We start from the raw sequence: 27,854 nt of genomic DNA, 5'->3' as shown, positions 1-27,854 counted from the left end.
AAATATCAGCTGCCTGCCTGGAGTGTGGTGTCTTCAAGGGTGGGGGTGGCGACCAGGCACCCCAGGACTGGGCTGGGCCAGACCTCGGTGGCAGGGCTGCGGCCAAGGGAGGAATGTGGGCGCAGCCGGAGGCTGGGGACGAGGTTCCTCTGGCCCAGCGCCCAGTCCAGCCTCCCCGCCCCAGCTGGGCTCCCCGGAGCTGGTTGCCAGGCTTCGGCTGCCTAGCACCTGGAAGCTGGGGCCACGGTTCCTGGGCTGCTCACGGCCCCGGAGGCCGAGCTGTTGCCTCTGGAGAAGAAAACCTTTGTGGCGCGGCCCGTCCCCTTTTCCGACCCGCACTTCCCCGGGGCCCGCGGGCTCTGGGGAGAAGCGAAGCCACGATCTCTGTCCCCCAGGGGAAAGAAAAGCCCATGATCCCGTGGGTGGGCGAGACTGGCGGTCACCAGACCCAAAAACCATGCACTCGGGGGTGGGCGGGGCCGCGAGGGCGCGCATTAGGACCGCGCGGCCGCGGCCCCGCCCTCTCTTCCGGCGGGCGGGCTTCACAGCCGAGCCCTGGCCGCGACCGTCAGTCGGCGCCGCCCGGAGCCGGGAGCGCCGCTCCAGCGACGCGCGGGCTGTGGGGCCGTTGCGTGCCTGGCCCCGCTCGCCCGTGCCGGCCGCTCGCCCGCCATGCCTGGCTTCGACTACAAGTTCCTGGAGAAGCCCAAGCGACGGCTGCTGTGCCCACTGTGCGGGAAGCCCATGCGCGAGCCTGTGCAGGTTTCCACCTGCGGCCACCGTTTCTGCGATACCTGCCTGCAGGAGTTCCTCAGGTGCTGGCCGGGGAGCAGGGGACAGCGGGGGCGGGGCGGGGGGCGCCGCCTGGGGATGGTCTTGGGCCCGGGGCAAGGCGGGCCTTTGTCTGCGCTGCGACCCTGTGACCTCAGGGGCGCCCCGTGACGTCACGGGGAGGGATGACGTCAAGCCCCGAGGGAGGCCCCCCCGCAGGAATCCGAGGGGTCCGGGCGGGTCCCAACTGCCCGGCCCGGGGCGGAAGACCTCGGCGCCTTCTCGTGGGGTCAGGAGGGGAAGAGGCCCTTCCCCGTCACCTGAGAGCCGGCGCGGCCTCAGCCTTGAACTTTGAATCCTGGGGGAAGAGGACAAAACCCGCTCCCGCGTGGCAGTTTGAGCCTCCGGAGTTTTCCCCCATCTAACCTCTTCTGATTCTTCGAACGTTCAGAGAACGGTAGCTATTCTCCCATTTCACAGATCATGAAACGAGATTCAAAGAAAGGCTGCGACTTGCCCAGGGTCACATAGTTACTTAAAGGCTTAACTAGGATTTAAACCCGGACTGCTTATGATCACACAATGGAGGAAGGACTGAATCCTCCCCCGAAGAAGGACCCCTCTAGGCGGCTCCCCTCTCTCCCGGGGGCTGGAGTAAGGCGGGTGGTCCATAAGTCATGAAGAAGGGGGTCGCACTCGTGTTGTTACTGAACTCCCGCTGCCCTCTCAGGACGCAGGTTAGCCCTTGGCTCTTGGGCATCCATCAAGTTTCTGGGCGCCCTGTGTGTCTTGAATCTCCTGCTCACGCAGGGAACCCCTCAGGCCCGGGTGTGGGAAGCAGGGTGAAGGAGCCCCGACTCTTCGGAGGTCATGCCCCCAGAGCGCAGGGGAAGGCCGAGTCGGCCACTGCCTGGCTGTTTGCTGGGACGAGGGGATCGAGGGGATCGAGGGCCCGGCAGGGATAGTACCTCTGAGACGCCTGCCTCCGGTGCTCCCTCCCTCCGTGCCTCCCTCCCTACCTCCCTCCCTCGCTCGGTCCTCTGTAGCTCCTACTGGCGGAAATCTCAGCAGGCCCTTTGTTTTCTGTTCCCCACAGCCTGGGCCGGCTCCTGCCCTCACATATGCTCCGGCACAAGCTGCAGGACTGCCCCCTCCCCCTCGGCAGTGTACACATTTACTCTCCTACAGACACAGCCCCATTGTCTCCGCCACTGCTCTTCCCCGGCCCTCTGGGTTCCAGATGAGGCCAGCTGAGCCCCCCGACTCCCCCACAGCTGACCCACCCTGACTACCTCGGGAAAGGAGCGGGGGAGGGGGCCGTCAGGCCGGATTCCTTCCACCACCTTCTTGGCCCCCTCTCTGCCCCTCCCCCTCCCGGAAATCCCCTCTTCCTCTCCCACTCCCACACCCCCTCCCCCCATCCTGTCTTCTTCCCTGGGCCTTGGCCTCCACTGCACAGCCTGGAGCAGCCTCTGCCCTGCCTGTCCCCCATCCCCCAGTGCCTGAGCTGTGCTGCTGAGGCTTCTGAAGGGGAGAGAGGTGGTTGGGTGGTCCCTGCTCCTCACCCGCCACGGTACAAGCACAAGTGAGGGTGTCCACAGCCCTGGCTGGGCCCCAAGCTGCAGGCTAAGCTTCTGCCTGAAGCCTAGGGACTTACCTCCGTCCCCTCCCTTTCTCCAAAACCACTCAGTCAGCACATTCCTGAAGCAGCCAAGTGGACCCCCTCCCCCTGGGCCCACCCCTCTTTCCCCACTCCTGCCTGAGCTGTTAGGTTGGCCCAGGAAGGCTGGTTGCCCTGTGGGCAGACACACCCCTTCAGTGCCTGTGGTTGTATTGTCCTTGGCATTGAAGCATGGCCAGTGGTAGTGGGATCAAGGGGAGGAGGTGGGTGCTAGAAATCCTTGGGGCAGTTGGGGCATGGACTGCCTGGGTCCTGGAGAGTGCCTCTAGAACTGGGCTCCCATGTGGGCTCTGGTTCCGCCTGGATCCCTGCCTGCCTTCCACCTACCTGACTCAGACCTGCCAGGAATGCCCTGCCCCAGGGCCCTGAGTCCTGCTGGGTGAGCCATTGCTCTGCCTGAGCCATGCCAGGCATGTGTGACTGGCCCTGGCTGGGGTCAGCAAGGGCATGTCGACAGAAAGAAGCATGCCAACAGGCTCCTTGGGTGCTGACGGCCAGGTAGGGTTTGGTGCAGGAGAAGGCGGGCAGCTAGCAGGAGGGGACGGTCACCAGGCTTCAGAAGCCCACTGAGCAGTGCCCAGAGTCTTAGCTGTGCTTGCTGGACATTTTTCCTTGCCCCAGCTTCTCTTCCTTTGTGTGGTGTAGTAGAGCCTGTCTGAGCTGTGGAGTCAGACACACATAGCCAGGTGCTGCTTCACCTGTAAGCCTCTTCGTTTCATCTGTAAAATGGGGGCATTCCACCCCTTCTCAGAGGCAGGTGGCAAGGGCCGGGTGGGAATGTAAACAGGTGCCAAGGAGCATGCCTTTCCTCCCGTTTTCTGTGGGAGACACACCCTCAAAGGAGCAGGGCAGGGTAAGGTGGCCGCAAGCTGACCTTTGCCCTGGTTCTTGGCAGAGGACCTTACTGGGGACTGGGCAGCCCTCGCACTTAATCTCAGCCCATCCCTGTTTCCCCTCCCAGTCAGCTTTCAGCCCAGCCAATGAAAACTAACCTAGGGGGAGGGGGTGACTGTGCAGCGTGTTCCTTTCCCAGTCCAGCTGCCATCCTGGGGGAGGGGGTGCCAGCTGCCACCTGTTGGCCAAGTCCTGACTGAGGCAGCTGTCTGTGCCTCCTCTAGGCCCAGACCCCCCTTCCCAGGACAGGGGCTGGGGTGTTCTGGGATCCTGGGGAAGTAGAGCCCCTCAGGCCTCTGCTTGCCCTTTTGTCTCATCTAGGCTGGTTGGGAACCGGTCTGGTGAGGAAGGGAGGCTGCCTCAGTGGAGGGGGTGGGGCCAGGCCTCCCTTTCCCCTAATGAGAAACCTTGACCCTGCCCCTCCCCCATTTCAGTGAAGGAGTCTTCAAGTGCCCTGAGGACCAGCTTCCTCTGGACTATGCCAAGGTGAGTCCACACTGCCAGGAAGAAGCCCAAGCACAGTCTGTTGCCCTTGGAGGCCGGAGCTGCTGGCAGCCAGTGGGCTCAGGGCCAGTGTCAACCAAAAGCCTTGGGATGGTGCGCCTCCACAAAGGTAGCCTGTTCCCTCCCACCAGGCCAGTTTGCAAACGAGGCCCCTGTTTGCCCTGGAGGGCATGCACAATGACCAGCCTGTAGGGGTGCACAGAGCTGCTCTGTGCCCGCAAGAAGTGTTCCCTCCCCTTCCGGTGGCAAGCCAGACCTGTGGCTGAGGGCCAGTATCCCTCCACCAGGGGAAAGGAAGCAGAGCCCCAGGGACAGCCTGGGATTGAGCAGGCTGATTGGCTGCCTCTTCAAAGGAAGCGTCCTGTGCAGGCATGTTAGGACCCAGCATCAGATCAGATGCTTCCTGTTGTGCCCTTCATCCCTGGACTCAAGAGGGGCAAAGAGCCCAAGAGAGGCTATTACAGGCTCCAAGGTAGAGCCAGCCCAGTTGGGTCTAGGGGTGGGAACTGGGCACTGCAGTCAGCTCTGACCCTGGCCAGTTCCCCCATCCCCACCCCCAGATCTACCCAGACCCGGAGCTGGAAGTACAAGTATTGGGCCTGCCTATCCGCTGCATCCACAGTGAGGAGGGCTGCCGCTGGAGTGGGCCACTACGTCATCTACAGGTGAGGCTCTGATGTGAGGGCTGGCACCACCTCTCCCTTGGCAGGCACTAATTGCAGCCTTCCCACCAGGGCCACCTGAATACCTGCAGCTTCAATGTCATTCCCTGCCCTAATCGCTGCCCCATGAAGCTGAGCCGCCGTGATCTACCTGCACACTTGCAGCATGACTGCCCCAAGCGGCGCCTCAAGTGCGAGTTTTGTGGCTGTGACTTCAGTGGGGAGGCCTATGAGGTGGGTGGGGTCTGGCTGAATGTGGAGGAGGGGGTACCTGATGGCCTAGGCATCTCTTAACTCAGCACCTCTGACATTTCCACAGAGCCATGAGGGTATGTGCCCCCAGGAGAGTGTCTACTGTGAGAATAAGTGTGGTGCCCGCATGATGCGGCGGCTGCTGGCCCAGCATGCCACCTCTGAGTGCCCCAAGCGCACTCAGCCCTGCACCTACTGCACTAAGGAGTTCGTCTTTGACACCATCCAGGTGAGGCCTTCCCTGAACTGTGGGTTGCAGGGTAGGTGACAGGTAGTCAGGATATTGACTCCTGCCTCTCTGCCTCTGTGGCCCCAGAGCCACCAGTACCAGTGCCCAAGGCTGCCTGTTGCCTGCCCCAACCAATGTGGTGTGGGCACTGTGGCTCGGGAGGACCTGCCAGGCCATCTGAAGGACAGCTGTAACACCGCCCTGGTGCTCTGCCCATTCAAAGACTCCGGCTGCAAGCACAGGGTGAGATGCCCCTTTTCCTGTCAGCCCCCTTTTGCCCTTGAAGCCCTAGACAGAGGCTCAGCTTCTGATGCCACTTAGGCCTTGGTGGTCCCTGCTGTGCTGCTCTGAAACCCTCAGTCCTTCCCTCTGCTGCCAGCTCCAGCCTCTTCCTAACACCCTCTGTCTTCCTCACGTAGAGCTGGGTGCCTGCTACCCTGTACCCATTCCTCTCCTCTCCCTGGACCTCCCCCTACTGATAACTCTCCTCCCTTCCCCCATGGCCTGGGGCTTTGCCAACAGTGCCCTAAGCTGGCAATGGCACGGCATGTGGAGGAGAGTGTGAAGCCACATCTGGCCATGATGTGTGCCCTGGTGAGCCGGCAACGGCAGGAGCTGCAGGAGCTTCGGCGAGAGCTGGAGGAGCTATCAGTGGGCAGTGATGGCGTGCTCATCTGGAAGATTGGCAGCTATGGACGGCGGCTACAGGAGGCCAAGGCCAAGCCCAACCTTGAGTGCTTCAGCCCAGCCTTCTACACACATAAGTATGGTTACAAGCTGCAGGTGTCTGCATTCCTCAATGGCAATGGCAGTGGCGAGGGCACACACCTCTCACTGTACATTCGTGTGCTGCCTGGTGCCTTTGACAATCTCCTTGAGTGGCCCTTTGCCCGCCGTGTCACCTTCTCCCTGCTGGATCAGAGCGACCCTGGGCTGGCTAAACCACAGCACGTCACTGAGACCTTCCACCCCGACCCAAACTGGAAGAATTTCCAGAAGCCAGGCACGTGGCGGGGCTCCCTGGATGAGAGTTCTCTGGGCTTTGGTTATCCCAAGTTCATCTCCCACCAGGACATTCGAAAGCGAAACTATGTGCGGGATGATGCAGTCTTCATCCGTGCTGCTGTTGAACTGCCCCGGAAGATCCTCAGCTGAGTGCAGGCGGGGTTCGAGGGGAAAGGACAATGGGGCATGACCTCAGTCAGGCACTGGCTGAACTTGGAGAGGGGGCCGGACCCCCGTCAGCTGCTTCTGCTGCCTAGGTTCTGTTACCCCATTCTCCCTCCCCCAACCACCACCCTCAGGTGCCTCCAATTGGTGCTTCAGCCCTGGCCCCTGTGGGGAACAGGTCTTGGGGTCATGAAGGGCTGGAAACAAGTGACCCCAGGGCCTGTCTCCCTTCTTGGGTAGGGCAGACATGCCTTGGTGCCGGTCACACTCTACCCGGACTGAGGTGCCTGCTCAGGTGCTATGTCCCAAGAGCCATAAGGGGGTGGGAATTGGGGAGGGAGAAAGGGTAGTTCAAAGAGTCTGTCTTGAGATCTGATTTTTTCCCCCTTTACCTAGCTGTGCCCCCTCTGGTTATTTATTTCCTTAGTGCCAGGAGGGCACAGCAGGGGAGCCCTGATTTTTAATAAATCCGGAATTGTATTTATTAATTTGCTTCCAGCCTGACTTAACTGGGTTGGTTAGGTCCCTGGGAGGCTCAACCAAACTGAAGGCAAAGAAAGGACCAGTCAGAGAAGGGCCGCTGCCTGGGTCTGGCCCCAGGATCCAGCTTACCTGCTGGCTCGCCCTCTGATGGACGCCGGGAAAACTGCATCGGGCTTTGTGTGGAAGACGGTCCCTGCCACTGCCCTCTGCCGATGAAATGCGGGAAGTGTATGGCCTGGATGTTTCATGAGGCTGGAGTCCCTGGTCAGCCCCGCCAGATTAGTGCCTCTACCCTAGGCAGGGCTTTCTTGGTCTAATGGTAATAAGCACCAACACTGCTAAGCACTTTACGTGCATTATTATTTCATTGAAAAGAACTGTCAAGTGAAATACTTTTTAGCACAGTAACTGGCTTTGTGGGCTCTAGAGAAGAGTTAATGAGGCAGTGCATGTTCTTGGCCCAGAGTAAGTGCTTAGTGAATGCTTTCTAACTCCGAACCCCAGCCACATCCAGGGACTGGGTGTTGAGCAAAAGGGGCCTTCAAGATGTTCAAGGCACTTGGATTTTCTCCTGTCTCTCATCGGCTTTTCTTACGGGCCTCAGTGGGTGCATGTGATTATCCACGTTTCACCTATGAAACATGAACAGAGGAGACTGACTTATCAGTGATTCTTCCGCAGGTTCGGACAGGGCCTCGATTCTGTTTTAAACTCCAGTAGTCCCTAGAAATTGTAGCTCCCTCTAGTTGTGGCAATAGGTGTGGGTCCTTGTGCTTGCTTTTGGCAAGTTTCTGAGCTACATAGGGCCTCCATTACCGTCACTGGTGAAATGCGGCTCATCTCCCAGATTTGTTGTAAAGATTAAATGAACTGGTCAGCACACAGTGCCTTACTGTCTTGACTAGCCCTGAGAAGAGGCTGTATGTACGAGAATCATTAGTAAGGGAAGGTTCAAGGACTGTAGTTCTTTCTTTTCCCATGCAGAGGCTGAGGGTTTAAAAAAAAAAAAACTCAGCCTCTGCTGCACACGACTAGCTACTCAGGAGGCTGAGGTGGGAGGATGGCTTGAGCCCAGGAGGCAGAGGTTAAAGTGAGCAGAGATTGCGCTACTGCACTCCAGCCTGTGTGGCAGAGCCAGACCCTGTCTCAAAAAAAAAGGCCTTGGGCCGGGCGAAGTGGCTCACTCACACCTGTAATCCCAGCATTTTGGGAGGTTGAGGTGGGCGGATCACGAGGTCAGGAGATCGAGACCATCCTGGCTAACATGGTGAAACCCCGTCTCTACTAAAAATACAAAAAAAAATTAGCTGGTGTGGTGACACGCACCTGTAGTCCCAACTACTCGGAAGGCTGAGGCAGGAGAATCACTTGAACCCGGGAGGCGGAGGTTGCAGTGAGCCAAGATAGCACCATTGCACTCCGGCCTGGCGACAGGGAGAATCAAAAAAAAAAAAAAAAAAAAAAAACCCTTTATGGGGTGACAGGACAGGACTAAGCCTCAGTGAGCCAGGCTGGGGAGGTCATCATCGGCCCAATCTTTCTTTTCAAAAAGGTCAAATTGACTTATCTAGGGAGAAATGGGGCCCTCCTGCCTAGGTGAGAAACTAGAGCTGGGCCTCTTCACCAGATAAACCGTCTTGGTACGGTGATGCCTGGAGACTGGTAGAGGCAACCATGGGCTCCAGCAGCATAAATGCTTTCAGGCAACAGGCTGAAACACCTTTCCAGAATCCCAACTACACACCTGACCGAGCACAGTGGCTGACGCCTATAATCCCAGCACTTTGGGAGCCTGAGTTGGAGATCACCCTGGGCAACAAAGGGAGACACCCCATATCTACAAAAAAATATAAGGAGCTGGGCACAGTGGCTCACGCCTGTAATCGCAACACTTTGGGAGGCCAAGGAGGGTGGATCACCTGAGGTCAGGAGTTCAACACCAGCCTGGCCAACATGGTGAAACACAAGTCTCTACTAAAAATACAAAAATTAGCTGGACGTGGTGGCAGGTGCCTATAATCACACCTACTTGGGAGGCTGAGACAGGAGTATTGCTTGAACCTGGGAGGTAGAGTTTGCAGTGAGCTGAGATCGCACCACTGCACTCCAGCCTGGGCAACAATGAGCAAAACTCCATCTCAAAAAAAAAAAAAAAAAAAAAATTAGTTGGGCATGGTGGTGCACACCTGTAGTCCCAGCTACTTGGGAGGCCCAGGCAGAAGAATCACTTGAACCTGGGAGGTGGAGGTTGCAGTGAGCTGAGATTGCGCCACTGAACTCCAGCCTGGGAAACATAGTGAGACTCCGTCTCTAAATAAATAAATAAATAAATACACTGTCACTGCATGATTCCGGGGGTCACATTCACATAGTCTAGATGATGCCTCCTAGAGTTGCATGCAAACAATGGGGCTGTTAACCCCATACTCTGCAAGCCTTGCACACCTGGACCTTATTCAGTGCTTCATAACTTGCAGAATTCAGGCCATGTTCTGCAATAAAAGTGTGAGCTGCACTCCCCAAGGATCTACCTCAGCCCAGGAATCATTCACTCTGGAGGAAGCGCTGTACTTTACTACTGTCTAGCTCCGCTTTTGGGCCGACTGCAGATCTTATCTGACACAGGCAGAAGACAGCTTCCTTTCACAGGGGTGGCATGAGGCATAAAGGAGTCAAAACACTTTCACAAAAGAACACCCTCGGCCAGGCACAGTGGCTCACGCCTGTAATCCCAGCACTTTGGGAGGTTGAGGCGAGCGGATCACAAGATCAGGAGTTCAAGACCAGCCTGACCAACATGGCGAAACCCCGTCTCTACTAAAAATACAAAAATTACCTGGGCATGGTGGCGCACACCTGTAGTCCCAGCTTCTCATGGGGCTGAGGCAGGAGAATCACTTGAACCCGGGAGGTGGAGGTTGCAGTGAGCTAAGATCGTGCCACTGCCCGCCTGAACGACAGAGCAAGAGACTATCTCAAGAAAAAAAAAAAAAGCACCCCCATCCTGGCTAACATGGTGAAACCCCATCTCTACTAAAAATACAAAAATTAGCCAGGCATGGCGGCGGGCGCCTGTAGTCCCAGCTACTCAGGAGGCTGAGGCAGGAGAATGGTGTGAACCCAGGAGGTGGAGCCTGCAGTGAGCCTAGATTGCGCCACTGCACTCCAGCCTGGGCGACAGAGTGAGACTCCGTCTCAAAAAAAAAAAAAAAAAAAAAAGCACCCTACAGAAAAGGGTGTGCTCAAGAAAGAAGGCTGGTGCTTTAGCTCCGTCAGCATTCAGGAAGCCACCTGCGGACTCTTGCCGCCAAGGGTCTGATTCTACCCTCCCTGAATCCCACATCTTGTGGAATCTGTATGTGTATATATATAATCTATATATATATTATATAATTATATATATACATATAGATATTATAATTATATATATATACACATATATATATATATTTTTTTTTGAGACAGAGTCTCACTCTTTTTGCCCAGGCTGGAGTGCAGTGGCACGATTTCAGCTCACTGCAACCTCTGCCTCCCGGGTTCACAAGCGATTCTCCTGCCTCAGCCTCCCGAGTAGCTGGGATTACAGGCCCCTGCCACCATGCCTGGCTAATTTTTGTATCTTTAGTAGAGACGGGGTTTCACCATGTTGGCCAGGCTGGTCTCAAACTCCTGACCTTAGGTGATCCGGCTGGCCTTCACTTCCCAAAGTGCTGGGATTACAGAGGTGAGCCACCGTGCCAAGCCTCAATTTTCTTTTTTTTCTTTTCTCTTTTTTTTTTTTACGGAGTTTTTTCTCTTGTCATCCAGGCTGGAGTGCAGTGGTGCGATCTTGGCTCACTGCAACCTCTGCCTCCCAGATTCAAGTGATTCTTGTGCCTCAGCCTCCTGAGTAGCTGGGACTACAGGCGCCCGCTGCCATGCCTGGCTAATTTTTGTATTTTTAGTAGAGACGGGTTTTCACCATGTTGGCCAGGCTGGTCTCGAACTCCTGACCTTAGGTGATCCAGCTGGCCTCAGCCTCCCAAAGTGCTGGGATTACAGGTGTGAGCCACCACACCCGGCCTCAGTTTTCTTTTTTTAAAAAAATATTTTTTTCATTTAGAGATGGGGGTCTCACTCCTGTCACCCAGATACTGGCACTGCAGCCGTAAACTCTCGGGCTTGAGGAATCCTACCACTTCAGCCTCCCAAGCAGCTGGGACTGTCCCATCACACAACTTTTTTTTTTTTTTTTTTTTTTTTTTTTGAGATGGAGTTTCACTCTTGTTGCCCAGGCTGGAGTGCAATGGCGCGATCTCGGCTCACCACAACCTCCGCCTCCGAGGTTCAAGCAACTCTCCTGCCTCAGCCTCCCGAGTAGCTGGGATTACAGGCATGCGCCACCATGCCCAGCTAATTTTGTATTTTTAATAGAGACAAGGTTTCTCCATGTTGGTCAGGCCGGTCTCGAACTCCCGACCTCAGGTGATCCGCCTGCCTCGGCCTCCCAAAGTGCTGGGATTACAGGCGTGAGCCACTGTACCCGGACTACACACCCAACTTTTTACAATTTTTGAAGACACAAGGTCTCACCCCTGGGCACAAGCAATCCACTTCAGCCACCCAGAGCTAGGATTACAGGCATGAGCCACCGCACCCAGCCAGAATCAACTTTTCCTTCCATTACATCTTAGCTCAAACCCAAGCTCAACAGAAGAGGAGGGTAACTTCATTCATTTTTTTTTTTTTTTTTTTTTTTTTCCTGAGACGGGAGTCTCACTGTCGCCCAGGCTGGAGTGCAGTGGCATAATCTCGGCTCACTGCAACCTCCGCCTCCCAGGTTCAAGCGATTCTCCTGTCTCACCCTCCTGAGTAGCTGGAATTACAGGCACGTGGCACCACGCCCAGCTAATTTTTGTATTGTTAGTAGTGACTGGGTTTTCCCATGTTTGTCAGGTTGGTCTTGAACTCCTGACCTCAGATGATCCACCTGCTTTGGCCTCCCAAAGTGCTGGGATTACAGGCATGAGCCACTGTGCCTGGCTGCAATCACTTAGTTTTTTTTTTTTTTTTTCCTCTGCAGACAAAAAAATAAAGTTATCCAAAATTCAACATAAGAAAACTGTAATCACCAAGAGGAGCCAGTTACATTGCAGATAACAGTGCCTATCACCTTCACCTCTGTCAGAGGCCCTCAGAATTTCCAAAGTGTTGGAAGTGGAAGAAGGCAGGTTTGAAGTTTTAGGTTGGGTTATTAGCAAACCAGATCCCCATTTCTTGGCTGGGCATGGTGGCTCACGCCTGTAATCTCAGCACTTTGGGAGGCCGAGGCAGGTGGATCACTTGAGGTTGGGAGTTCGAGACCAGCCTGGCCAACATGGTGAAACCCCATCTCTACTAATAATACAAAAAATTAGCTGAGCGTGGTGGCAGGCACCTGTAATCCCAGCTACTCAGGAGGCTGAGACAGGAGAATCGTTTGAACCTGGGAAGTGGAGGTTGCAGTGAGCCGAGATCGTGCCATTGGACTCCAGCCTGGGCGACAGGGCAAGACTTCGCCTCAAACAAAACAAAACAACCAGATCCCCATTTCTCAATGACTTATGGCCCTTGGAATGCAAGTGGCAGGACCTTTTGGGCCTCCAGTGAGGGACAGCAAACCACACTTATCCTCAAACTTCACAGTAAGCCCACAGCAGCCCTGCCCAGGGAGAGGGCCTGTCAGCCGGGTACCCTGTGTCCAGGGTTTCATTGAAGAACTGTCTACAATCACCATAGCACCTGGCCTTAAATAATGGATTTGGAGACGGCTTCTGGGTGGGATGCATATTACAGGGGTACCCCTTTTAAAAATTAGGAATTACTCCTATGAAGTGAGGTATGTTAGAAACTGTTGTAAGAAAAAGTTACCTCAAACATTCACAGCACTAAACGAATAGAACAAGGTCAGAAAGCGAGGTTTTCTTATTTTTACTGGTTTATAATAATCTTAAAAACCCCATCACACCCATAAACCACCACAGGTGAGGTGAGAGAGATGGAGAATGAATGCTACAGTATGTGGATAGAATGGGGAATCCAGGTATTCCCTAGGGTAGTGTAGGATGGAGACAGGGAGTGTGGAGAGGAGGCCCTGGCTTGGACCCTTATTGCTGGCTGGGGGTTGGCTGGCAGAGGGGAGAGGGACTCAGGCTGAACTCCGAAGGAAGGAACATCTCACACCAAAGGCGAGGGCAGTTGGGGGCAGGGGGATCACAGTACATTTTCCATGCAGACTAAGGGTGGGAGTGAGAGCTTCAGAGGCTTGCACCCCTACACAGGAAGAGATGGGTTTGAGGTTGTTTGACTTAAAGCCCCCAAGTTGGTGTCTGGTCCAGTTTCCTAAAATAGCAGCTCACCTTTCAGGGAGAGGTATTGGGGAGGAAAAAAAAATACAGCAAGAATATCTGCTTTGGAGATCAAGCAAGGGATAGGGGGAAGACAGTGGTGCTCTTTAAATCTGACTCAGAAAAGCAGGAACTGGAAGAGGGCCCTGGGTGAGATGGCGGCCAACACCTTCGGAGAAGGCATTGAGTCAGAAGCTACAGGTGCTCCTGGGGGATCAGAACAGGGAGGTACCAGTGTTCACAGACGGCAGGAAAACAATTGGGAACAATAAATTAGGACTTCATGTTGCTATCATTTGGCATAACACAATCAGGCTTTTTTTTTTTTTCTTTTTCCTTTTAAATATAAGGCAACTTGCCAACACATAACTTAAAACTGGTCTTCAGTCACATTGCTTCAGATCACTAGAGAATTTCTGGCTAACGAACAGTAGTGGATAGTGAACAAAATGCAAAACCTTAAATAAGAACCATCAGCTGACATTCCCCAGAGACAAGAGGAAAGGTAAGGGCTTATTTCATCTGTAAAAAATAAAAAAGCCCAATTCTGCATCTTTAACAGAATGGTGCAAAAATTTGTAACAAAACAGTCTAAGTTTAAAATTACAGAGAAGTGTTTCTAGCCAACTAATTGTCGCTTGGGATGAGACGTGCTGAGCATGGAGTGGATGAAGGTATGCTCTAAGAATGGACAGAGGGCAGGAGGGGCTGTTTCCAATGTAGGCCCAGCTCCAGGTGTTAGAACCATGCTCATTTGGTAAAGGAAGTACTCAAAGAGCTTAAGGCTTTGTGTTTGTTTTTTTTTCCTTCATTAAACTGAGGGGCTGCACTAGAGGGTGAATGTACCTGTGGGGCCACTCACACACAATGCTACTCAAACCCACACTACATTCATACAGAAACGTAACGTTTAAAACTTACAGTGTAGAGCAATATTCTTAGCCAGTGTAGAGAGAACCAAATGCATTTTTTTTTTTTTTTTTTTTTGGTGTTTTTAATCCCAAACTCCAATGTGATCATTCCTTACCTACCTAATTCCTCAAGTAAGGTAGATTTTGTTTTTGTTGAGGGGGAAAGGATAGGGGCTGTGGGGAGGTGAGTTAGGGGACAGGCAACAGTGAGAAAGGGATCTTGGGTATGCTCAAAGGTCACTGTATTTTTCTAGGTTTGGAAAGGGGAGTCTGGAACCAAGATGCCAATACAAAGACTTTTTCCCCCCATATCTCAAGAAATGGTCAAATACTTCCAAGATGCCCTTGAGATCAAGTGTGGCAAGGGCAAGTGCAGTGGCTGTGGGATCAATATAGACACAAAACAAAGCCTTGAGGAATGGAAAGGAACTTGAAGGATATGAAGACTGGGTCAGCTTTGATTTGAGATCCTTCGATGAGTAATTAGCTTTCAGAGCACCTGGGAAATCTTGCTTCTTAGTCCTGGAGGGAGGGGAAGGGGGGTAGCAACAGGTAGAGGTCTGGATTAGGGGCCTGAGCACCTATACTACCTCAACTAGGGCATTCCGTCAGCCCACACCTCAGTCGTCCTAAGGGAAACAGGAAGAGATTCAAGAAAAGATGGGTGGGAGCTGGCTGGAAATGGCCAAGGTGGAGAGACTAGCTGACAGGCAAGCAGTGGAGAGAAAAGCCTGGGCTTAGGGTTAGGTTCTAACATAAAACCAAAAGTTGCTGGAGGGGAGGACGAGAGGACCTCTTCTGTCCCCACTTAGATCCCACCAAATTCCCTTTCTTAGACATCTAAGAATGATCACACTGGAGCAGTGAAACTTTGAAACTATCCAGTTACTTAAAAGACTAAACCTAGGAGGGTGATGTATGATGTGTTGCACGTGGAGGGCAGCAGGGCTACCTATCTATACCCTGGGTGCTGAATATGAAGACTTCGACTCTCTGTGGGATCGGGGGCTCGGTTGCCAGGGGCTCGGTGGGCCTTGCTCAGCATGGCCAGGCTCTGTTCTCGGAAGCAGGCCTGTTGGAAATCCCCACTTAGGTAATCCACTGTTTGCATCAAGCTGTTCTGGCTTGCCACTGGACCGCCCCCGGTCCCTGCTCGGTAGTGGGCCCCAGGAGCTGCTGCACAGTCGAGGGGTGCACCTGTGGGCTGCCCACCGTGGAACGGCATGGCGAGGTCCTGAGACCCCGAGCTGTCGCTATTGGGAGTGGGCAGAATGTTGTTCCACAGGGGTTGGAAGTAGTGACCATTGGGGTAGGCCAATGGGGCTGCCATGCCGTTGACTGGTGGGGATGGGGTCGGCTTTTCCAGGGGTGGCTTCAGATGGAAGGACTGCGCCAGGCAGAGTTCCTGCGGGTAGGCAGGGGCCTTGCCTACAAAGCCAGGCCCTGCCAACTCGCGTCCTGCCGCATGCTTGCCTGTCAGGCCAGGGGCTGGCGTCCCACTAGCCTCGCTGCACATCTGCTGTAGGTGGGCCAGCTGGTGCTGGTTCCAGGTGACTGGCTTGAGGTCGCTAGGGTAGCCAGTGGGGACGCGAGAGATGCCTGTGGGCAGGTTGACAGGACCTGCAGCAGGCAACGCGGCGGTGGCCGCGTGGGTGTGCTCCATGGGATTGACCACACATGAAGGCATTGGTGTGGGGACGCTGTGGGTCGACACCCGGGTGCTTGCATTGATGAGCAGACTGCGACTAATGGGGCTGGGGTTGGCGATCTGGCCCTCACACACTGAGGTAGTGCTGATGCCTGCCCTCGTCTGGCAAAACTGGTTGATCTGGTGCACGATGCTACTCAGGTCCGGGGGCTGGCTGTGCTGCAGAGTGGCCGCCATTGAAAGGGGGATAGTTGAGGTAGACACGGTCACATTCGGGGGGGCATCTGAGTCTGGCATCTTCCGGCCTCCATGCAGCAAGGGATTGTGGGGGTGCTGGAGACCCTGGTGAGCCAGGGCCTGAGGGTGTACCAAGCCCTGGGTTTGGGCCATGGGCTGAGGGTGGCCCAGGCCCTGAGGCTGCTGGAGGCTCTGAGGGTGGGACAGTGCCTGGGGTGGCGGGATACCCTGAGGGTGCTGCAGCATCTGGGGAGGGGCATGGGCCAGGGTCTGTGCATGCTGCAGGGCCTGCTGGCGGGCCAGAGCCTGGGCCTGGGGGTGGGCTAAAGTGCTGGGTGCCACAGTAGCATAGGGTGCCACTGGGGGGTTCATGATGGCCTCAGGGAGCAACCGGGCTCGGGTGCCGTCAAAGTCCTTGAGTATGCTTTTGGCTGGCACTTTGACAATGGCAAGCAGGCCTGCCTTGGTGGCAGCCTGTGTCGGGTAGGGGCTGTAGCGCTGGGCTGATGTGTCGAGGCCGTTCACAGTACGACGAACGTGTTTCCGCTGGGGAACCTTCACACTGTTGGGGAAGATTTTTATAGTCAGTGGGTTGTTTGCGACCTTCTTAGCATACGCATCCAATTCGGCTGGGGTAGGATAGTGAGCAGTTCTCATTTTCTGTGTAGTGTCCCCTAGAGAGAGAGAATGGGAAGGAGAGCAAAGAGGGAGAGGGAGCTCATCAGTGCCAAGGCAACCAGCCCTTCCAGATTCCCCTTTTGAGGGCCTGGGGTGGGGTGGGGAAGTGACTAGATTGTCATCTGTAGCCTTCATTCGAGACCTAGCTTCAGTCTTCACATTAACAAGCACTGCTAATGTTCAGTAAGTGCTTATAGTGGGCCAGGCCTTCTGCCAGGTGACAGGCCATCTCAATGAATCCTCACTATTGCTCTAGAAGCAGGCACTATCATCATTTACATTTTATAAATGAGGTAAGTAGAGATCAGAACAGCAAAGCATCTTTCAAAGTCTCATATCTTGGAGAACCAGAATTTGGCCAATTCTTAGAGAGGTAACCGAGAGTTCTCCCCCTACACAGAAATTCAGGGTCGCTGGGCGCGGTGGCTCACACTTGTAAATCCCAGCATTTTGGGAGGCCAAGGTGGGTGGATCATCTGAGGTCAGGAGTTCAAGACCAGCCTGGGCAACATGGCGAAACCCCGTCTCTACTAAAAATACAAAAAGTTAGCCAGGCGTGATGGCAAGCACCTGTAATCCCAGCTACTTGGGAGGCTGAGGCAGGAGGATTAATTGCTTGAACCCAGGAGGCGGAGGTTGCAGTGAGCCGACATCGCACCACTGCACTCCAGCCTGGGCGACAGAGCAAGACTCTGTCTCAGAAAAAGAAAAAAAAAAAAGAGAGAAATGCAGGGTCTGGAACTCTACCAGCCCATGTGGCTTGGGGGTAGGTTCTAAGCAAAGCTCCTTGTCAGGGCCATGGTGGCCCTTCAGTCTAGAGGGTACCCAGAGCTACGACTCTTCAGTCTGCAGGGACCAATGAGGGATCAGCTTTCCCTTGCATCTTGGCAGCTGGGGGGCTCTGCCCACTGGGTGGGCACCCTGAACAGTAGACAGAATGCTTCCTTTCAGGAGCAGAGGAATAAGCTGCCAACATCTCTCCCCTTCCCCATGTCACAAGTTCACTTTTGTTTACAGTTTACTCTATGCCTGACTGGGTGAGGATCAAAGGCTTTATTTATTTGCTTGAGAAGGAAGATAATAATGACAGGGCAGCAGGGAGGGAATTGAGAAGAAAGGATTCAGAGCATCTTTCAGTCCTTTCAGTCCTGAGAGCCAAAAATAGTCTGTATTTGGTCCATGTCAGCTGTCATTTTCCAAAAAGAAAGAGGAAAAACCTGCCTTCCTTTGGAGACTGCGGAAATGCCCACTCGGTGTGCCTCATTAATGTTAACAGTCTCTTTGTTCCCATCTCCTGTTGCCTCCCATCAGGGGGCTCAGCGGATGTCCGGCTTCCAGTCAAAAAGGAAAAGGTTCTGAGAACAAGGGCTCTTTAAGGATGCCAACCTCCTGCAAGGGGGCTCTGCTCTACTCTCTCGTCTCTGAGGGAGGGTCTCCCCTGAGTATACACAAAAGGTGCCTAATAAATGCCTGCTGAATGAGTACACAGACTGCCCAAAGCAGAATTGGCTTGGCAGGAAGCCCAGGCTCAGCTAGCTGACTCTCTCCTTACTTCCTCCTCTTGCAAAAGGCAGGAGGATAGGCCAACGACTAATCTGACTGAATGCCCAGCTTGTGGCCTCACGTGGCCTTGGCCCAAAGGAGGCCCTATTCAAAGTCACATCACTGGGCATCACCTAGAACAAAGGTAGGCTAATGAGCATATTAGAAGGAAAATGGGTACAGCTATCTTTGTTTGGTGATAATGCTGGTTAGCAACTCCTGCTCTGGGAAGCAGGAAAAGAAAGCTCAAGTCAGGAGGGGCAGAGAGATTTGGGCCCATGCTCACAAGCAGATCTGGGCAAAAAGAGCCAGGCATCCCCACCCCCCAAAACAGGTCTGTGCTTTCAAATACTGGCAAAAAAGTCTGGGATCACTGATTGAGAGCAAGTCCCTAAACTCAAGACATCAGAATTCCAACAGAAGCTGCCTTGGTCAACCACTGTACCTATGTGTCTTATTGGTCATAATCTCATATAATACTCCTAGCACAGTGCTTTAAACCTAGCCCACCTCCATGCTGGTGGGCTTCTCTCCTTGAAATCCAAGTAGAAGTCGTATAGTACCTTGATGAATAGAAGAGTCCCTTTGTTCCAAGTTAGTACCAACTCTGAGGTTTTTTTCTAGCAGAGGCAAGGGGGAAGCTTGACCTCATTCAGGAGTATGGAAGGGGACACTTATCCACATTGATTAGTTTTCTTTGTCCTGCCTCCACTGATGCTGAAATGGTGAAGAGGGCTGTCAAAGGATTCAGAAATAAAGTGAAATGAGGGTAGGGAGGGTGGCCACAAGGCTACAGTAGCTTTGTTAAGGAAGAACCCCAAAGATGAGTACAGTATATTGAACAAAAAAGGGGTATCATTCTGGGAATACAGCACCATCTACCTCACATACCAGACTTAAGCCTAACTCTTAAAAAAAGTTTTCTGCTGGGCGCAGTGGCTCATGCCTGTAATCCCGGCACTTTGGGAGGCCGAGGCGGGTGGATCATGAGGTCAGGAGTTCAAGACCAGCCTGCCCAGCATGGTGAAACCCTGTCTCTACTAAAAATACAAAAAATTAGCCTGGGATGGTGGAGCGCACCTGTAGTCCCAGCTACTTGGGAGGCTGAGGCAGGAGAATTGCTTGAACCCGGCAGGTGGAGGTTGCAGTGAGCAAAGATTGCACCACTGCACTCCAGCCTGGGTGACAGAGCGAGACTCCATCTCAAAAAAAAAAAAAAAAAAAAAGTTTTCTCAGCTGGGCATGGTGGCTCACGCCTGTAATCCCAGCACTTTGGGAGGCCGAGGTGGGTGGATCACGAGGTCAGGAGTTCAAGACCAGCCTGGCCAAGATGGAGAAACCCCGTCTCTACTAAAAAAATACAAAAAATTAGCCGGGCATGGTGGCAGGTGCCTGTAATCCCAGCTACTCGGGAGGCTGAGGCAAAGAATTGCTTAAACCCGGGAGGCGGGGTTGCAGTGAGCCAAGATCGCACCACTGCACTCCAACCTGGGTGACAGAGTAAGACTCTGTCTCAAAAAAAAAAAAAAAAAAAAAAAAAAAAAAAAAAAGTTTTCTCAACACTTAATCACAGCCCCCACACAGGCACCCTAACTACTTATTTTCTTCTGTAATGTATTTCTGTAACTACACAGCCAACACAGATACCACAGCTTTGTAAACGACTTACTTAAATAGCTTATACCAATAGTGTCATTAATAGAGACATAGACAATGTATGGAATAGGAAATCTGTAGTTTGTAAAGGGTTAGAGAAACCTGTATTCAAGTACTAACTTCATCATTTGCCCATACTGAGAGCCTGTCATTCCTCAATTATCAACAGGGATGAATTCTGCTCTCCTACTTCACAGAATTACTAAGATCGAGAGTCAATGAACATTTTCACTAAATGAGCATTTTCATTGAAAATGAAACAATGATGGTCAATAGTTACCATTCAAGGATAGCAGATGTGGCTGGGTCTGACCACAGACAACACAAAGAAAACTGACTAAGGAAGCCCCAACTGCAGGACAACCTGGCCTTCAGCCTGAGAGTTAAATGTAACAGAAAGCACTGCTGTCTATTCCAGGATGGACTGGAGGCAATTTTCTGCCTGAAATTCAGTCCCCCCAATGGAGACCTCTCTGTTCATCCTTCTGTTTTGAAGGTCAGAGGGCACAGGTGGCATAGGCAACAGGAAACTCTATCTGTAGGCAGAGAGGCACAGGCAATGTGTTCAAACACAGATTTCAGAGTCTGAGCTGAGTATGGGCCAGTCACAGGACTGTCATGTGGCACTGGCAAGTGACAAACCCTCTCTCTATACCTTACCCTTGTGACAAAGGCAAGAGAGTCTTCCATATGAAATTTTTGAGGAATGGGTGAGAACATATGTGAAAATATTCAATATAGTGCCTGGCACATGGTAGCAACTTGACAAATGTTAGCTATTATTTCTATGACTTTATCCAGTCATTGGGTCAATCTGCCATTTCCAGACCCTTCCACTAGGGGGCAGATATGCATATAAAGAAGCAGTAAAAGAAGGTAATTTTGGCATTTGTCCCCGGAGCCCCAGTGCTCTGCCATGGAAGGAAATCAAAGTTGTTATCTGAAGATGGTTTAAGGACCAAGGACCTTTTATCAGCTATTCAAACAGTAAATATTTACAGAGCCACTACTATATTGTGATCCTGAGAAGGAGAAATACAGAGCAGAGGTTTAGGATTAAGAAAGAAAAAATTTCCGGTGGCGCATGCCTGTAATCTGAGCTACTCAAGAGACTAAGGCAGGAGCACTGCTTAAACCCGGGAGATGGAGGTTGCAGTGAACCGAGATTGCGCCACTGCACTCCAGTCTGGGTGACAGAGGGAGACTCCATCTCAAAAAAAAAAAAAAAAAAAAAAAAAAAGGCCGGGCATGGTGGCTCATGCCTGTCATCCCAGCACTTCGGGAGGCTGAGGTGGGCGGATTACCTGAGGTTGGGAGTTCAAGACCAGCCTGACCAACATGGAGAAACCCCGTCTCTACTAAAAATACAAAATTAGCCGGGCGTGGTGGCACATGCCTGTAATCCCACTACTCAGGAGACTGAGGCAGGAGAATCACTTGAACTTGGGAGGCGGAGGTTGCAGTGAGCCGAGATCGTGCCACTGCACTCCAGCCTGGGCGACAAGAGCAAAAGTCCTCCTCAAAATAATAAAATAAAGTGGGCTGGGTGTAGTGGCTCACACCTGTAATCCCAGCACTTTGAGAGGCCGAGGCAGGCAGATCACCTGAAGTCGGGAGTTCGAGACCAGCCTGACCAACATGAAGAAACCCTGTCTCTACTGAAAATACAAAATTAGCTGGGCGTGGTGGTGCATGCCTGTAATCTCAGCTACTCAGGAGGCTGAGGTAGAGAATTGCTTGAACCCAGAAGGCGGAGGTTGCGTTGAGCCGAGATCACGCCATTGCACTCCAGCCTAGGCAACAAGAGCAAAACTCTATCTAAAAAAAAAATAATTAAAAAATAAAAAAATAAATAATAAAAGTGAACACCAAGATAAAGCTGCCAATTTGCCCGTCCTCCAAGTGGCTTTTCCCTTGATATCACATCTTTGGGTAAAGCTGTCAGAGTGCGTTAAGGAACCCAGAACAAAGCAAGCTTCTCTTTGTCATCTTACTGCATGCCTCTAAGTACGTTCCCTCTCCAGTTGTGTCCCCAGAAGCCCAGAAATAGGCACAATGCAGTTAGGATGCTGATTTGGATGACCAGAGAGTATAACATAACACCTTCATCACCCAATCATCACTTATTAAGATAAAGGATGGGTTGAGAAAGCTATAGCAGAGCTTGCCTTATTGTGTCAGGCAACTGTAGAAGGAGGACTACCACCTTCAGCTGTTATTACATAGAGCTGGATTCACTGGCCAAATTCCAGAACTAGCCAGGCTCTGAGCCTTACACTCCCTCAAAGAAATGAAGTCCAAAGGCTGGACCATTTTTAACTTCTGATGATGTTCTCACATGGCAGGGGCTGGCAAACGACAGCCTGCGTGCCCAGTTGCTGTTTTTTTGTAAAAAAGTTTCATTGGAACACAGACACCCTCATTTGTTTATTGTCTGTGGCTGCCGTTGCCCTACAATGCCAGAGTTGAGTAGATGCAACAGAAACCATATGGCCCACAAAGCTTAAATTATTGGCTATCTGGGCTTTACAGAAAGTTTGTTAACCCCTGTCATAAGGGGTTCAGTTAAGGTGCTGAAGCACCTTTCCTATCAAAGGGAAGCCTAGCCACCTCAATGATTTCCCCTTTGTGCTCTGAATGGAAGGTCTATTCCAAATTTAGGGCTGTTTTTACACCTGAAGATACTATACATGGTAATGTGCCAAGAATAGAATATTTTCCTTGCAGATCATGTATTACAGGGAGAGAAGGTAGGAAGGAGTCTGGGAAAATATGAAGTATAAAACCCCAATTCCAGAAAGTTAAGACAAGAATCTAACAGTTTTCAAAGGCTCAATATTCTGGGAAGTGTATTAGCAGGAAAATGCCCAGAGAGACTGAGAAAGCTAGCTCTCCATCTCTTCTGAGGGCAAAAGCTCCCTGACTTCCTGTGAACTAAAGTCACACTGACTCAGAAGGTAGGTAGCAAAGCCAAAGGGAACTGTCTGTTTCCATGGTAGACTACTAAGAGAGTTCAAAACAAGAGAACAGCATAGTTTATTTCAGAGATATAGTAAGTAATCTGGACTGTGAGTTTTCATTCAATTCCCTATGAAGGTTCAAACTGAAACACCTTTTTTAAGGGTGATATATATATATATATATATATTTCCCCTGAAGCTCTTTATAGTTTTGTTGTTCAACAGAAAGCTATCAGCAACAATTAAAATTGAGATACATTGGGGAATTACAGAATTTAAGCAGACCCCTAATGGCTGGACACAGTGGCTCACACCTGTAATCCCAGCACTTTGGGAGGCCAAGTTAGGGGCATCACCTGAGATCAGGAGTTTGAGACCAGCCTGGCCAACATGGTGAAACCCTATCTCTACTAAAAATAGAAAATTAGCCAGGCATGGTGGTGGGCACCTGTAATCCCAGCTACTCGGGAGGCTGAAGCAAGAGAATTGCTTAACCCGGGAGGGAGAGGTTGCAGTGAGGCAATCAAGATCGCGTCATTGCACTCCAGCCTGGGTGACAAGAGCAAGACTTCGTCTTAAAAAAAAAAAAAAAAAAAGAAAGGTGTCAAAATTCAAGGTCAGTGTACCCCAGATGTGCTTCAAGGACAGCCCAAATGTAGAGACAAAAACAAAGAATCACACATGCTCCATAGGATCCAGATTACTTACATTTCTGAAGTCCAGTGTTCATCTGCGTGTGAGAAAGAAGCTGAAAGGACAGGTCACCTGGCCCTGGTAGACAGGCTAGCATGGCAGACTGGCATCAACACAACATGGGGCAGTGGCTCACACTGTAATGAACAAAAACAAGGTCATGAAACACAAGGCAACTCATTCGAAGAAGAGAGTAGGAACACTGGATATGACTGGCGTGAGGCCCAAGTTTAGACACATAAAGCAATTTAATTAGCAGTGTGTTGGTTGAAAGTATACTTACATCTTTATCTGTGACGACAATTTGCTGTCAAATATCACTATGGTTAAAATGATTTTTCAGTTACCACAGATGTATGGATGGGAGAAATAAAACTGGAAAGCACCTATTCATACAACTGGAAAGTACAGGTGCATTTATAATGTCTCAGTATTCCTGAGGAGAGTGGGCCCTCATAGGGCCTGGCTCAGCCAGCCCATTTATAGGCCTGGTTGGAGACCAGCCAGACATTTTCAGAAGCAGCACATTATATGATTGCAAAGGTACCCAATGTCTGACTTGTGAGCCAGTAATATGAACCCACTTTTATTTTATTTTTTTTGAGACGGAGTTTCACTCTTGTTGCCCAGGCTGGAGTGCCATGGTGCGATCTTGGCTCACTGCAACCTCTGCCTCCCAGGTTCAAGCGATTCTCCTGCTTCAGCCTCCCGAGTAGCTGGGATTAAAGGCGCCCGCCACCACGCCTGGCTAATTTCTTTGTATTTTTAGTAGGGACGGGGTTTCATCATGTTGGCCAGGCTGGTCTCGAACTCCTGACCTCAGTTGATCCGCCCACCTCGGCCTCCCAAAGTGCCGGGATTACAGGTGTGAGCCACTGCACCCGGCCATGAACTTACATTTATTTATTTATTTATTTATTTATTTAAGACAGAGTTCTGCTGTCACCTAGGCTGGAGTGCAGTGGTACAATTTCGGCTCACTGCAACCCTTGACTCCTGAGTTCAAGCGATTCTCATCCCTCAGCCTCTCTAGCAGCTGGGATTACAGGCGCATGCCGCCATGCCCAGCCAATTTTTGAACTTTTAGTAGAGATGGGGTTTCACCATGTTGGTGAGGCTGGTCTCAAACTCCTGACCTCAGGTGGTCCGCCCGCCTCAGCTTCCCAAAGTGCTGTGATTACAGTCATGAGCCACCGCACCTGGCCGAACTCACTTTTAAATGGAAGGAGGAAAGCATCCTAGGAGGCACAATTAACCACTGTTAAAGCAAATTCTGTTTGCAAATTTCTGGGGCTTCACCCTTCCTGACATGCAATTAGACCTCCTGAACTACCTCTCCCACCCCCTCAAAAGAAATGCATTGCTCCCAGACTAAAGCAAGGAGAAAGGCTGCCAGCAGCTCTCTTCGTGCAGGCAATCCTGACATGTCAAGACCGCATGAGTTTCATTAGTGATGTTTACCAACCAGACATACACAGCCCAAGCAAGCAGACATTCATGAGGCCTTCTGTAGCGAAAGAAGCCCTGTCAACAATGCAAGCTCCTTAGGTAACAGAAATACGATTTTCCTAAGTAAGTACATGAACTTCTTTTCCCATATTTCAGAAACTAAGGTGGCAAATTATGGCTTTAGATCACAGCAAAAAAGGAGTGGGGGAAAAGCTCAAAAGTTAAAGACGACAAAAATCTCCTTATTTTCTTGAGAGGGCTCTCTCAGGTATATTAAACTACCTTGTCATGATGAGTATCAGAGGGCTCCTGCTTCCAAGACCAGGTAGCTGAAAAGACACTTTGTAAAAGAGGCTGCTCAAACTGTGTCTAAGATAGCAACTGCAGAAAGAACTGAAGATTGAATGCCTTAATGAGAATAGAGCTGTCCAAGAGTTCTGGCACAGCGTCAGTCTTTTTAAGATCTCTGGTGGGTGGGAAAACAGAATGAACACAGTGAGCCAACTTCAGTGCCTCAAGAAAAAAAAAAAGTCTTGGCCGGGCACGGTGGCTCACACCTGTAATCCCAGCACTTTGGGAGGCCGAGGCGGGCAGATTACCTGAGGTCAGGAGTTCGAGAACAGCATGGCCAACGTGGTGAAACCCTGTCTCTACTAAAAATACAAAATTAGCTGGGCATGGTGGCGCATGCCTGTAGTCCCAGCTACTCAGGAGGCTGAGGCAGGAGAACTGCTTGAACCCGGAAGGCAGAGGTTGCAGTGAGCAGAGGCTGCGCCACTGCACTCCAGCCCGGGCCACAAGAGTAAAACTCTGTCTCAAAAAAAAAAAAAAAGAGAGACTTCTGTTGGGGTCTGGATGCTGATCTTTACATAATAACTTCTCCCTTAAGACCCTAACACAGCTGAAGGCAAACTCCAAGGAAAGGAAGAGAATTAACAAGTACTGGGAGCTAAAACTGTGAAATGGGCTGTATGAGGGGCTTTAGTGATGTTTTCTTAATTGAGTCTCTCAAGCCTTGGAAACAGGTAACAAACTTCACCTGTCATCTCATCATCTCTAGATGGGATTACTATTAGCCTTCTAAATGGTCTGTTCCACGCTTACCCTTTATCACCCAATCTATTCTCTATTCAGCAATGTTAATTCTTTTTTTTTTTTTTTTTTTTTGAGATGGAGTCTTGCTCTGTTCCCCAGCCTGGAGTGCAGTGGTGCGATCTCGGTTCACTGCAACCTCCGCTCCTGGGTTCACGCCATTCTCCTGCCTCAGCCTCCCAAGTAGCTGGGACTACAGGCGCCTGCCACCATGCCCGGATAATTTTTTTTTGTATTTTTAGTAGAGATGGGGTTTCACCGTGTTAGCCAGGATGGTCTCAATCTCCTGACCTCATGATCCGCCCGCCTCGGCCTCCCAAAGTGCTGGGATTACAGGCGTAAGCCACCGCGCCTGGCCCAAACGGGGTTTCACCCCGTGTTGGCCAGGATGGTCTCAATCTCTTGACCTCGTGTTCCGCCCGCCTCGGCCTCCCAAAGTGCTGGGATTACAGACGTGAGCCACCGCGCCCGGCCAATTCTGTTAACTGGAAGTCAGAGCAGCTCAAATATCTCTAATGACTTTCCATCTAAGAATAAAATACAAAATCCTAACATGGACCCCAAGGCCCTCCATGATCTATTACTACTGGTTCTCTGACCTCACCTTCTGACCTACCCTGCCCTCTCTTGCTGACTTACTTCCAGCCACCATGGTCTCACCATGGTTTCCCTGCAGTTCCTTCAACGAGCCAAACACGCTACCGCTTCAGGACTTTGTCCTTACCATTCCCTCTGCCTGGAATGTTCTTGCCCCAGATGTCTACTTATTTTTCTAGCTCCCTCACTTCATTCAGGTTTCTGCTTAAACGTCACTTCCTAAGGGGAGGGCTTCTTTGACCTCCATGTCTAAAACAGTATCCTTATTTCCCTCATTTTTTTTCTTTTAAAATCTATCCTGAGACCCTGAACTCAACAATTCCTCCCACACAATTAACCCCAGGCACGTGGCCCTTCCTGTTGTTAACTCCTCTATTTCCCTCACTTTTTACCACCATCATTACCACCTGTTTTACGTCCATCTCTCTCCACCCCACTAGGATATAAACTCAGTAAGAACAGACCCTTGGTTCGTTTTGTTCATTATTATATCTAGAAAAGCATCATCTACTAACACTTACTAGGCTCTCCATAAGTAACTGTTGACCATATAAAAGGCAGATTGTTATTAATTTTTTGAGGTTGTCATTTAATCTACATATGTCAATCTATTAATGATGGCAGAGCCCAGGACTGAAACCTAGATTTGACTTTTCCCAAAGCCTGTGGCTCACTCTTCAACTCCAGGCTCTATCAGTTTCCTTTTTCTTCAGACAGCCTATCAGCCAGGCTGGAGTGCAGCAGTGCCATCTTGGCTCACTGCAACCTCCACCTCCCACGTTCAAGCGATTCTCCTGCCTCAGCCTCCCAAGCAGCTGGGATTACAGGTATGCACCACTATGCCCAGCTAATTGTTTTTTTTTTTTTTTTTTTTTTTTTTTTTGAGACAGAGTCTTGCTCTCTCACCCAGGCTGGAGTGCGGTGGCGCCTTCTCGGCGACTACAATGCTCCGCCTCCTGGGTTCCCGCCATTCTCCTGCCTCAGCCTCCAGAGTAGCTGGGACTACAGGCCCCGCCATCGTGCCCGGCTAATTTTTTGTATTTTTAGTAGAGACGGGGTTTCACTGTGTTAGCCAGGATGGTCATGATCTCCTGACCCCGTGATCTGCCCGCCTCAGCCTCCCAAAGTGCTGGGATTACGGCGTGAACCACAGTGTTGGGCCATATCAGTTTCCATTTTGAATAGTACATTCAGAAGGTTCTAAGGGTCACAATGTCTATGATTAAGAGGCAATTATATATATATATGTGTGTGTGTATAAATATATGTGTGTATATATATTTTTTTTTTTTCTTTTTTTTTTTAAAGGAGAGGGTGCAATGATGCTCCCTAGTTAGTAAGAGTCCCATCTTGGCCTTCTAAGGGAAAGATAGGTAAATG

At 51.3% G+C, this 27,854-nt stretch overlaps 2 protein-coding genes across 14 annotated transcripts in view; one reads left to right on the top strand and one right to left on the bottom strand.

The window, feature by feature from the left end:
• Positions 1-210: 210 nt before the first annotated feature.
• TRAF4 (TNF receptor associated factor 4) lies at positions 211-6,651 on the top strand. Of its 2 annotated transcripts, none has more exons than XM_034942188.3 (7): positions 211-815; positions 3,781-3,832; positions 4,411-4,515; positions 4,585-4,746; positions 4,832-4,993; positions 5,081-5,236; positions 5,516-6,651. In XM_034942188.3, the coding sequence occupies exons 1-7, from the start codon at positions 673-675 to the stop codon at positions 6,146-6,148; spliced, it is 1,413 nt and encodes a 470-aa protein (XP_034798079.1). In that variant the 5' UTR covers positions 211-672; the 3' UTR covers positions 6,149-6,651. The 2 variants fall into 2 exon arrangements, with proteins under 2 accessions (XP_034798079.1, XP_034798078.1); XM_034942187.2 differs by having other exon boundaries at positions 559-815; positions 4,390-4,515.
• Positions 6,652-12,578: 5,927 nt separating this feature from the next.
• The window catches only part of FAM222B (family with sequence similarity 222 member B), a 101,087-nt gene continuing 85,811 nt past the window's right edge, over positions 12,579-27,854 (bottom strand). For 10 of the 12 annotated variants that reach the window (XM_055101887.2, XM_063599165.1, XM_063599163.1 and 7 more), the window contains 2 exons: positions 23,352-23,473; positions 12,579-16,481 (listed from right to left, as the gene is read on the bottom strand). In XM_055101887.2, the coding sequence (XP_054957862.1) occupies positions 14,875-16,481; positions 23,352-23,433 (1,689 nt within the window). In that variant the 5' untranslated portion in view covers positions 23,434-23,473 and the 3' untranslated portion in view covers positions 12,579-14,874. Of the gene's footprint in view, positions 16,482-23,351; positions 23,513-27,854 lie in introns of all 12 variants that reach the window. The other 2 variants (XM_063599164.1, XM_008965128.4) reach the window with 2 other exon arrangements.

This window comes from Pan paniscus, chromosome 19 (assembly GCF_029289425.2).
Source record: "Pan paniscus chromosome 19, NHGRI_mPanPan1-v2.0_pri, whole genome shotgun sequence".
Classification (NCBI taxonomy): Eukaryota; Metazoa; Chordata; class Mammalia; order Primates; family Hominidae; genus Pan; species Pan paniscus.
This window is presented reverse-complemented; position numbering and strand designations above follow the sequence as displayed.

Coding starts and splice junctions, on each gene's coding strand:
- TRAF4 (XM_034942187.2), top strand. CDS start 673: ATGCCTGGCTTCGACTACAAGTTCCTGGAGAAGCCCAAGCGACGGCTG. Junction 816..3,780: donor TGCCTGCAGGAGTTCCTCAG/GTGCTGGCCGGG, acceptor CCCCCATTTCAG/TGAAGGAGTCTTCAAGTGCC. Junction 5,237..5,515: donor ACTCCGGCTGCAAGCACAGG/GTGAGATGCCCC, acceptor CTTTGCCAACAG/TGCCCTAAGCTGGCAATGGC.